This window comes from Octopus sinensis, linkage group LG25 (assembly GCF_006345805.1).
Source record: "Octopus sinensis linkage group LG25, ASM634580v1, whole genome shotgun sequence".
NCBI classification, from domain to species: Eukaryota; Metazoa; Mollusca; class Cephalopoda; order Octopoda; family Octopodidae; genus Octopus; species Octopus sinensis.
Window position 1 is genome coordinate 6,386,829 of NC_043021.1, and position 12,500 is coordinate 6,399,328.

Here is a 12,500-nt window from a genome sequence, read left to right on the forward strand (position 1 = left end):
ACACACACGTTAGAAATGCATTAAAGAGTGTGGGACCAATGCTACTACATTGGCAGAGAAATCATTTCTTTTTAATAGTAGAGTGCCGTTAATATGATGTTGATACATGCACACACACACATCTATCTATCTATCTATCTATCTATCTATCTATCTATCTATCTATCTATCTATCTATCTATCTATATATATATATGTGTATATATATATATATATATATATATATATATATATATATGTGCATATATATATATATGCATATGTATATATGTATATATATACATAAACATACACATACATCCAAATATATACAAGAATAACAAGGAGGTTGAAAAGAAAAGCAAGATGAAAGAGAGAAGAAACGAGAAAGGGAGAGAGCAAGAGAGTGCGTTAATAATAATAATAATAATAGTAATAATGATAATAATAATAACAATAATACAATAATAATAATAATAATAAAATAATAACAATAACAACAATAACAATAATAATAATCATGGTAATAATAAATAATAATAATAATAATAAAATAATAATAATAATGATGATAATAACAATAATAATAATAACAATAATAATAATAATAATGATGATAATAATAATATAATAATAATAATAATAATAATACTAATAATAATAATAATGATAATAATAATAATAATAATAATAATAATATAATAATAATAATAATGATAATAATAATAATAAAATAATAATAATAATAATAATAATAATAATATAAAGTGATGAAGTCTAAATAATAAACAAAATGGCACAGCTTTCTTCACAGTGCCTATCTTCCTAACACCATTCCACTTCCTAACCAATACTGCACTGCTTTCAAGGAACTTCCCAAAATACACTTCCCAACTCTAACAACAAGCATGTGTACACGTGCTCGCACGCATGCAACGTACACATGCATAAGATTCTATAGAAAAAAAAAAAAAGATTTTTTTTTTTTTTTTTGAATTGTGAAGTGAAATCAAAAATAGAAAAATCAATGAATTGATGTATATTATCACTCGTGAGATAATATTGGGTTACGAAGAATTAAGATGGATTTAATGTTTCTTAATGCGGTTTGATATGCTGGAAACCGGAAAAACTATAAAGAAAAAAGAAGTATCCAACAAGAAAAATTCGAAAAAATTGAGAAGCTAAAAAAGCAAACTACAAAATTAGATAAACATGTGAATGTATAGAATTAGCAGGTTAGACGGAGTCAATAAACAACGAGAAGCTAACAGAAGCTGTTAGGGCAGCAACGTAACGAAGAAGACGATGACAATTAAATGGATCCTGCATCAGTTTCGATGATGCTGAGAGAGTATTACAGATGTATGTGGAGGCGCAATGGCCCAGTGGTTAGGGCAGCGGACTCGCAGTCATAGGATTGAGGTTTCGATTCCCAGACCGGGCGTTGTGAGTGTTTATTGAGCAAAAACACCTAAAAAAGGTCCACGAGGCTCCGGCAGGGGATGGTGGTGATCCCTGCTGTACTCTTTCACCACAACTTTCTCTCACTCTTACTTCCTGTTTCTATTGTACCTGTATTTCAAGGGGCCAGCCTTGTCACTCTCTGTGTCACGCTGAATATCCTCGAGAACTACGTTAAGGGTGCACGTGTCTGTGGAGTGCTCAGCCACTTACACATTAATTTCACGAGCAGGCTGTTCCGTTGATTCGGATCAACCGGAACCCTCGTCGTCGTAACCGCCGGAGTGCTTCAAGATTACAGATGTTTGACCAATAGGACAACCTGTTTGTTGTGGTATTATAAGATGAAGTGATGGAGTACTTCATAAGCAACAACGTACTACAAGAAGTGTTGTATCTTTAACCCTTTAGCATTGAAACCGGTCATATCCTCATGGTGGCATTGGCAAGTGACCAAGACCTTATTTTGCTGTGAGCATAATACAGTTAGGTTGTGTAACGTATTATGTAACTCCCAACTCATCAGGCAATCAGGTAAAATCAGGTAAAACAGGTAAAACTTGTTCATTAACAAGAGCAGCAGTTGAAATGGAACAGTAATAATGGTTTTAAATTTTGGCACAAGGCCAGCAAGCTTTTTGGGGGGGTTGGGTAAGTCAATTACATTGACCCCAAAGTATTTGACTGGTACTTATTTTATCGACCCTGAAAGGATGAAAGGCAAAGTGAGTCTCAGTGAAGGTTGAACTCAGAATGCAAAGATGGATGAAATGCTTCTAAGCATTTTGCTCAGCCTGCTAACAACTCTGCTAGCTCTGGCATCAATATCACCAATCTGAGAAGACCTGGAAAAGAACTGACCCTCCTGCAAGACCCATTAAATAATGGAATAGAAAAAAAAAACATAAACACAAATAAAACAAAGATTTTTCATTTATTTTCAGTGCCCATGCAGTGCCACGTTAAAGTACCCAGCACATTCTGTAAAGTGGTTGGTGTTAGGAAGGGCATCTAGTGGTAGAAACCTTGCCAAATCAGACTGGAGTCTGATGCAGCTCCCTAGCTCGCTGGCTCTGGTCAAACTGTTCAGCCCATGCCAGCATGCACAATGGACATTAAATAGTCATGATGATGATGAAAAAAAGGTTGTTTTACCTTTCCTTGGGGGGTGTTCCTTCCCATCGAGGTAATTCTGGTGATGGATTCAAATCTAAGGTGAGTGAGGCGCTGGATCCCCTCCTGGAGCACAGAAGTGAAAACACATCGGTTAGAAATATGTACGTATTAGATTATCATAAGGGGTTTGTAGACAGGAGGATGTAGTCAGGAGAGGAAAGCAAGGTGAGTGTAGCTATGAGAGTGTAGCTTTGAGTGTAGCAAAAGGAGTGCAGTCAAAGGAGCATAATAAGGGAGTAATCAAAAGTTTGTGGTTGCAAATATTTAGTGAAAAGGGTATTCAGATTTGTGCCATATAAAACGTTTAATGACAGGTGTACAGTAACAGATACTTAATTAAAGGTGTGCATTGCATAAAGAGGATGTAGTAGTAGTGAAGACAGTGATGAGAATTTAACCCTTTTGTTACCATATTTCTGTTGAGGTACTCTGTGTTTCTTTCAATTAATTTTAAATATAACAAAGAATTAGTAAAATAACTTAGTTACCATTCAGCTAGTGTTAGGAACATAAACTGTGACTAATGTTTGGTGGAAGATTTTAATTCAGAACTTTTGGAAACAAGACATTTGTACTACAGAACCAGAGGCGGTTTCAGGCAGGTTGGTGTCAAAAGGGTTAAGGTCAACTATGATCAGAGAATTATGTGAGATACTCAAAAAAAAGTGTGTACCTTTTAAGCAAACCCTCAGCTCTCATCTGTACTGGAGTCTGAGCCGGTAGAGGTGTAACACAACGTTTGACCACGTAGACTGGAGAAGACTCTGGTTGGACCATCATAGCGTCTTTCATATTAGGTTTGAGTGTAGGATAGAATATTCTTTGTACTGTAGGATTTTTCAGTTCAGCCTTTTTGACTTTTTGTCGATAACAGCAGTAGACCTGTAAATAAAGATGGACATAGATATTAGATAATTTGACACAATAAAATGACTGATACAAATGTATCTCTCTTTACTCTTTACTCTTTTAGTTGTTTCAGCCATTTTGACTGTGGCCATGCTGGAGCCATGCTGGAGCACCGCCTTTAGTCGATCAAATTGACTCCAGGACTTATTCTTTGTAAGCCTAGTACTTATTCTATTGGTCTCTTTTGCCGAACCGCTAAGTTTCGGGGACGTAAACACACCAACATCGGTTGTCAATCAGAAAATGTATGACAAAGAGTGAGTGCAAAGTGGGCACCTCAGCAGTTGGCACTTGACTTGAAGGAGGGAAGCTTGGAAGTCTGCTCAGATATGCTGGAAGCATTTGACAGGGGACAAAATATGGCCATAAATTTATTATCTGGAAACAAAGGCTCAGACCTATTTCTTTATTGCCCACAAGGGGCTAAACACAGAGAGGACAAACAAGGACAGACAAAGGGATTAAGTCGATTACATCGACCCCCCAGTGCGTGACTGGTACTTAATTTATCGATCCCGAAAGGATGAAAGGCAAAGTCGACCTCGGCGGAATTTGAACTCAGGACATTACAGCAGACGAAATACGGCTACGCATTTCGCCCGGCGTGCCAACGGTTCTGCCAGCTCAGACCATAAAATAGTATCACATCTTTTCTCCCAGGTCTAAGATGTTCAAGAACCAGCAGTCAGCACAGGAAATCACGGTGATTGTTATTTGGTAACATTTCTCATGGCCAGACATTTTCTTATGGAAGACTGGAAATCAATGACATGTTTGTTTACATCTATCATGGGATGTCAAGAAAAAGGTAAACACACACACACACACAAACCCTGGCACTCAATAAGTTGAAACAATATATACATAGTGACACATCAAAGTGGTTTGCAGTCATGTGGTGGTAACATACCTATTTCTTTACTACCCACAAGGGGCTAAACACAGAGGGGACAAACAAAGACAGACACACAGATTAAGCCGATTACATCAACCCCAGTGCGTAACTGGTACTTAATTTTTCAACCTCGAAAGGATGAAAGGCAAAGTCAACCTCGGCAGAATTTGAACTCAGAACGTAACGGCAGACGAAATATGGCTATGCATTTCGCCCGACATGCTAACGGTTCTGCCAGCTCGCTGCCTTCGTGGTGGTAACATACCAAAGCAGACTTGAGCTACATGGTGACTAAGTGGTCTGATCGTTAGTCTTGTTGATAACCCAGCAAAAAATAGTCATTAATATTTTTGTGACACATCTAAATGGTGGTGGGCATTGAATGTCCCATCCAAGTGGACCACAGACAACAGCTATATGGGAGCACATCATAAAAATTATAACAATGTGACATCACATCCATGGAGGAAATGTGTAAATGATAGCATCAAAGTGGGTGGGAGCAGTCCTATGGTGATAATCAGAGGTGGTGTGGGGTGAGTAGTAATAAAATGGTGATATTAAAGGAGGCCAGTAACCAAAGTAATTAATAAAAAAGGATGTCAGTAATCACACTATTTAAATGGCAGTATCAAAGTTAGTAAGGTCAACCATAATGACGTACTGACATTGAAGGATGAGACAATATTATAAGTCCAAAACAAAAGTGAATTTAATGCGGATGTTCTGTTAGAACAAACTATACTGTGGTAGATACCATGAGAGAACCTCTTATATTTGCCTTTTGATGCAAAATGTTCTCTTGCTTATATCACTAGCAGGGAGATAATTCTAAATAACAATCTCTTGCAATTGATAATTCTTTACTACCCACAAGGGGCTAAACACACAGGGGACAAACAAGGACAGACAAACGGATTAAGTCGATTATATCGACCCCCAGTGCGTAACTGGTACTTATTTAATCGACCCCGAAAGGATGAAAGGCAAAGTCGACCTCGGTGGAATTTGAACTCAGAATATAGCGGCAGACGAAATACCGCTAAGCATTTCACCCGGCGTGCTAACGTTTCTGCCAGCTCACCGCCTTTTGCAATTGAGTGTCCGTTACTGACGAGACCAAGGAAGGTTGAAATTATGTGATCTCATGGTCTCGGCACTGGAGATGGTGGGGATTTATCTCCCTGCTAGTGATACAAACAACAGTGCATTCTGCACCAAAAGCCAATATGAGAGTTTCCCTCAGGTATCTACTGCAGTATAGTTTGTTCTAACAGAACATCCACATTTCAGTGGGAATAAATATTACCTCTTGGTATTAAAATAAATATGAATTTAATGTGTCTGACTTACCAGAATGGTGACTAACATAGTGACAAGAGCTGCGGCACAGGAGGCGACGATGTAGGGGAGGTAGTGTTGCATCCACACTGGATCAGTCATTGAAGTTTTTACCACAGATGTCTGAAATTAATGAATGGGTAATAATTAGATTAGACAGTTTACACCCCTACCTTACAATTTTATCATCTTCTCATATAATCATCTTCAGTTACTGAGACCACAATTAAAGAAAAGCAAAGTAAAGGGTGTGTGTAACTGTGTTTTGGTTTTTTAACCCTGAACCAATGAAGAAATCTTTGGATAGTCATTAGGCCTGCTAGTAAATAGCAAAATCTCCCTCAAATCTCATCAACCAATTTTTCATCTTTCCACATTAAAAGCATTGGTGATGGTGCCACATACAAAAGAATCCAGTACACTCTGTGGAATGGTTGGTGTTAGGAATGGCAACAAGTTGTAGATACTGTGCCAGAACATACAATAGAGCCTGGCACAGGGTCTGGGTTGACCAGCTCTGGTCAAGCTGTCCGACTTATGCCAAATGGAAAACTGATGTTAAATGATGATGATGATGACGATGATAATATTATGTCTTGTGAGAATATGGATCTGCAACTGGAAAGTCAGAGATGACACTGAAGTATTCTCTCCTTGGAGCAGATTTGGGCAAAGTTGTATGGAAGACAAGCTGTTGCTCTTGCCTATGCAGTGAGTCTCTCTTTACCATGCTACAAATGTTATCTCAAAGAAAGGCAAGAGCTGATACACTTCAGTACCAGTGTCACCACAGGAATTTCCACAATATAGGCATAGGTATGGCTGTGTGGTAAGATGCTTGCTTCATAACCATATGGATTAAGGTTCAGTCCCATTGCATGGCTCCCTGTGCAAGTGTCTTCTATTATAGTCTTGGGGTGACCAAAGCCACGTGAGTGGATTTGGCAGATGGAAACTGAAAGGAACCTGTCATAGGCACATGCATGGCTGTGTGGTAAGAAGTTTACTTCCCAACCACATGATTCCAAGTTCAGTCCCAGTGCATTGCACCTTGGGAAAGTGTCTTCTATTATAGCCTTGGGCTGAGTAAAGCCTTGTCAGTGGATTTGGTAAACAGAAACTGAAAGAGGCTCATCACACACACACACATCCGGACTGATGCCATAATAATGAAGCTAAAGCAAGCAGAGCGAAGCCACTTGGCACAGATTGACCTTGACCTCTGCTGTGCATGTGCATTAAGTTTCAACATCCTAGTTCACTTTCGCTTTTTACAGCAGTGCTTGGAAGGAAGGTGTGTAGTGTGTGATCGTTGCATTGACCATGACAGAGAAAGTTGTCATGGCGATATCTGCTCAGAGGCCTATGCAAAGTTGCAGAAAGTGTATGGAGAAGAGTGTACGAACCGCACGTAAGTGTACAGGTGGTTCAGACGTTTCCAAGATGGCTGAGAAAATGTTGATAGTGATGAATGTTCTGGGAGACTCACAACCAGTAGATCTGAGAAAAACATTGCAGATGTGCATGCAGCTGTGAGGGGAAATTTTTGAATCACCATCTGTGAGTTATCAGAGGATGTACAGATTAATTACGGTTCAGTTCAGTCCATTATCACTGAAGATTTGGGTATGAGATGAATGTCTGCCAAGTTTGTGCCAAGACTACTTTCAGCTGACCAAAAAGACACACAAGTTTCAGTTGCATAAGATCTCCTTGATTGTGTAGAGAACAATGAAAACTTTTTGAAAACTTTGCATAGGCCACTGAGCAGGTATCACCAAGTTTCTGGCAAAATTTGATGCAGATTCTCTGCTCAACTTGCTCTGTCATGGTCAATGCGAAGATCACATGCTACACACCTTCCTTCCAAGCACTGCTGTAAACAGTGGAGGTGAGCTAGAATGTTAAAACTTAGTGTGCATGCTCAGCAGAATTCAAGGTCAATCTGGGGCCAAGAGGCTTCACTCTGCATGCTTCAGCTTCCTTACTATGGCAACAGTCTGGATGCTATTTTTAACCAGACCATGTGTATATATATATATATATATATATATATATATACACACACACACACACATATATATATACATACATATATATGTGTGTCTGCAGGTTTGTGTCAGTCTTCCACCACCACTTGACAACCAGTGTTGGTGTGTTTCCATCAATGTAACTTAGCGGTTTGACATAAGAGACTGACAAAATAAGTACTAGGTTCAAAAACAAAAAAAAAAAAAGAAGTCCTGGGGTCAATTTATTCAATTAAAATACCCTTCAAGGTGGTTCTTCACATCAAACGGAACCCTCTTCATCATAACCGAAAAAGTGGCAGTTACATGTACACAGAATTGCATTATCCAAAGGGTCTATCCTGTTTGAAGTTAAGTAAAGAGTAATTTAGTTGCTATTGCTAGCATGTTGAGAAGTAGAGGCTCACTGCTGTTGGCAGTGGTGATGGTGATGATGATGAAGGTGGTGGTGGTGGTGGTGGTGGTGGAGAGTATAGGGGTAAGAGTTGGGGTGGGAGTGTTAGATGTGGCAGTGATTTTAAAGATCAATATTCTCCTCCATTAGGAACTATTCAACGAAATCAATGAAATAGTCTGCAAGACATGGCCTATTATTAAGGTGGTGGTGGTCATGGCAAGTGGTGGTGCAGGTGTTGGCAGTAGGGAAAAACTTACTGAAGTGGTGATGCTGGTGAAATGTGACAGCTGAGGTGGTATTGGTGGTAGAGTGTGATGGTTATGGTGTTGTTGTTAGCATTGGTGTGATGGTTATAGTGTTTGGTCTGGTGGTGGTGGTGGTGGTGATGAGATATTGGTGGCACTGTGATGGTGACACTTGAGTAGTGTAGTGACAGTGTCGGCATGGAGGTGGTGTTTGTGCGTTGAGGTGTGATGGTTGAAGTGGTGTTTGTGCAAAGAGGTACTGTTGGCCAGTAGTAGTAGTAGTAGTAGTAGTAGTAGTAGTAGTTGTAGTGTTGGCATTTCATTTGTTTTTACATTCTGAGTTCAAATTCTGCCAGGGTCAATTTTGCCTTTCATCCTTTCGGGGTTGATAAAATAAGTACCAGTTGAACACTGGGGTCGATGTAATTGACTTATCCTCCCTTCCCCCAAATTGCTGGTCTTGTGCAAGAATTTGAAACCGGGTTAGAGATAGACTGAGAGAGAGAGAGGAAAAAGCATATGTTGAATGAGAGATAGAGTGGGGTTTTGCTGGCCTTGTGCAAGAATTTGAAACCGGGTTAGAGATAGACTGAGAGAGAGAGAGAGAGAGAGAGGAAAAAGCATATGTTGAATGAGAGATAGAGTGGGGTTGTAGGAATGAGAGTATGAGTGAGAGTGTGAGTGACAGTGGTGAGAGTAAACAAAGAATTTACTTACCTCAGATCCAACTGACTGTATGTGAAGGTTTGGTAGAAGCTTTTGTAATCTGGACAGCAGATTGTGTGTAGCCAAAATGGTGCTGGCTTTAATGAAATTTCCCAAATGGAATGGTATTTTTGGACTGAGAGACTTGATGAAGAACATCTCAACTGTATTACGGTGAATCTGAAAATGATAATAATAATAATAATGGTTAATAATAATAATAATAATGGTTAATAATAATAATAATAATAATGGTTAATAATAATAATAATAATAATAATAATAATAATAATAATAATAATAATAATAATAATAATATTAAGGCCAACAGGCCAGATATAGTTGTCAGAGATCATGAAGAAAAAAAATGCTTTCTAATTGATGTATCAATACCGGCAGATGACAACGTATCTCTAAAAGAAATGGAGAAACTCTCAAAATACAAAGACATGGAAATAGAGGTAACTAGAATGTGGAATCTGAAAACAGAAACAATTCCTATCATAGTAGGTGCATTAGGCATGATAAAAAAATATTCAGACAAATACATAACAAAAACACCAGGACTTACAAACACATATAACATACAGAAAATTGCACTACTAGGCACTGCACACATCCTACGCAGAACACTTTCCATACAATAACCATCAGAACATCACAACAAATCACAGCACATACCCAAGGCACACAGAGCTGCGCTCGGTCGTGAAGTGAAAGCACGCTATAAAAATAAAACTACTGAACAATAATAATAATAATAATAATAATAATATTTTAAAAAAGATTGACGTAACTCTTCACAAAGGTAAACAGTCAAAACGAAGAGCGCGATTCGATTGTAAGATATTTTATTAGTTGAACGATATTTCAACAGTACGTCTGTCTTTGTCAAGTTCAAAATAAGAAGTGATAAAAATAATAAAAATAAGAAGTGATAATAATAATAATAATAATAATAATAATAATAATAATAATTGCCCTGATGCAGTACCAGGCAGTGGCTCTCATGGCTTCTGATCTTAACTGATTGGAAGTGTTATCATGTACATTGTTTTGTCTTGGTATAAAAGATGGGCTGCAACAAATATTCTGCTCAATACCACAGATTTGCTTGTCAGTTGTTTGACCTTAACTAGTTGAGCATGTCCCTTAGTGGCTGACGATATATGCATCTCTGATCACGAGCAGAAGTAGTGGGGGAGCGTTATAGCCATGTGTTGCCAGGAATTCTTTGGGGTTTCAATAATTCACCTCTGGAAACATGGGTGGTTCTTTCAACATCCTTAAACAACCCTTATTCAGGGACCTTTTGAGCGGGATGGGCTACTTGACCTGAAGAAAATTCTAACTGGGCCCCACCTGCAAGGTCATGCGCTGTTTACCTTGATATGAGATCACCATGTCGCGCACATATGGTTGTGATGCATGTGCCTGGTGTGCCCTTATCAGATGGGTAGTCATGATGGGTATATTGGGCTTCGTATATTTTACCCCAGTGTCACTTTGATGGCATGCACTGCTCTCTCACTCAATAATAATAATAATAATAATAATAATAATAATGATGATGATGATGATGATGGGGAGAGGATAAGTTCATTACAACGACCTTAGTGATCATTAGTGGTACTTATTTTATCAATTTTTATAGGATGAAAGGCTAAGTTGACTTCGGTGGAATTTGAACTCAGAATGTAAAGACAGACGAAATGTCACTAAGAATTTTGCCCAGTGCAGTAAAGATTCTACCAGTTTACTGTCTTAATAATAATAATAATAATAATAATAATAATAATAATAATAATAATAATAATAATAATAACTGAAAGGATGAAAGACAAAGTTGACCTTGACAGACATTTTCTGCAACAATACTCTGTGCAAAACCAAAAATATGGCACCCTACTCATAATACCAACTTGAACTTCTACCTGTTGTCTCTTGAGGTCTCTGGATGAGACTTGGAGTCAACTTGTACAAATACAAAGCAAAAGTCAAACATATAATAATAATAATAATAATAATATAATAATAATAATAATAATATAATAATAATAATAATAATAAATAATAATAATAATAATAATAATAATAATAATAATAATAATAATAATAATAACTGAAAGGATGAAAGACAAAGTCGACCTTGACAGACATTTTCTGCAACAATACTCTGTGCAAAACCAAAAATATGGCACCCTACTCATAATACCAACTTGAACTTCTAACCTGTTGTCTCTTGAGGTCTCTGGATGAGACTTGGAGTCAACTTGTACAAATACAAAGCAAAAGTCAAACATATAATAATAATAATAATAATAATAATAATAATCATAATAATAATAATAATAATAATAATAATAATAATAATAATAATAATAATAAAAATAAGGTAGCACCAATAATCATGAAATATATAAAACACACCATGAATAAATGGCAGACAGTGCTACAGCCCCAGACAAAAGTGGGCCTTATAAAATCAAAGCCATCCCCACTAGAAGAGGAATATTCCAGGGAAACATGCTCTCTCCACTCCTTTTCTGCTTGGCACTGACACCTTTATCTGAGATGCTAAACAAAACTGGATGCGGATACAGCTGTTATGGCAAAACAATCAACCATCTCTTGTATATGGATGATCTAAAACTGTATGCTGTAAATGACAAACAGCTGGAAACACTGCTGCAGACAGTGTATGGAGTTACCAAAGAAATAAACATGAAATTTAGTTTAGAAAAATGTGCCACAGTAACCTTGAAAAGAGGAAAACTAGTTAAGAGTAACAATATCACACTAGATAAAGCCAATGAAATAAGAGAATTAGACCTAAGCCAGACATACAAATACTTAGGAATCAATGAACTAGATATGATACAACACACACAAGAGTTAGATTAATACTGAAAACAGAGCTCAATGCTAAAAACAAGATAATAGGTATCAACACTAGCCATCCCAGTTATAAGATACAGCTACAATATTCTTAACTGAACTCTAAATGAACTAATCAAAATAGAAAGGAAACAAGAACACTAATGACAGAATTTAGTACACACCATCCAAAATCTGACATAGAAAGGTTATACAATGTATTGAAAGTGGTAGAGGCCTTATACAGCTAGAAAACTATTATAAATAACCACCATAGGATTATACAAATATCTAATTCAGAAGCAAGGAAAACTAATACAAGTAGCCACAAAGCTTTAGTAAAACAAAAACTGTTTTCTGTCTTTAACCCTTTAGTGTTCGCATTATTCTGCCAAAATTAATCCTTTTTTATCCACATTGCTTTGAACTAATCATGCATTGTCTTGTAGCTATGAGATTTTGATGAGGTAGCTGTTAATTTT

The 12,500-nt window shown here is 37.3% G+C and overlaps 1 protein-coding gene across 1 annotated transcript in view; it reads right to left on the bottom strand.

Annotated features, from left to right (window-relative positions):
- Nucleotides 1–12,500, bottom strand: part of LOC115224491 (tyrosine-protein phosphatase non-receptor type 5-like) — a 66,951-nt gene that overhangs the window by 23,571 nt on the left and 30,880 nt on the right. The window contains exons 2-5 of the mRNA XM_029795401.2: nt 9,154–9,321; nt 5,777–5,887; nt 3,293–3,501; nt 2,599–2,682 (exon numbers count right to left, since the gene is read on the bottom strand). Coding sequence (XP_029651261.1) covers nt 2,599–2,682; nt 3,293–3,501; nt 5,777–5,887; nt 9,154–9,300 — 551 coding nt within the window. The 5' untranslated portion in view covers nt 9,301–9,321. The remainder of the gene's footprint in view (nt 1–2,598; nt 2,683–3,292; nt 3,502–5,776; nt 5,888–9,153; nt 9,322–12,500) is intronic.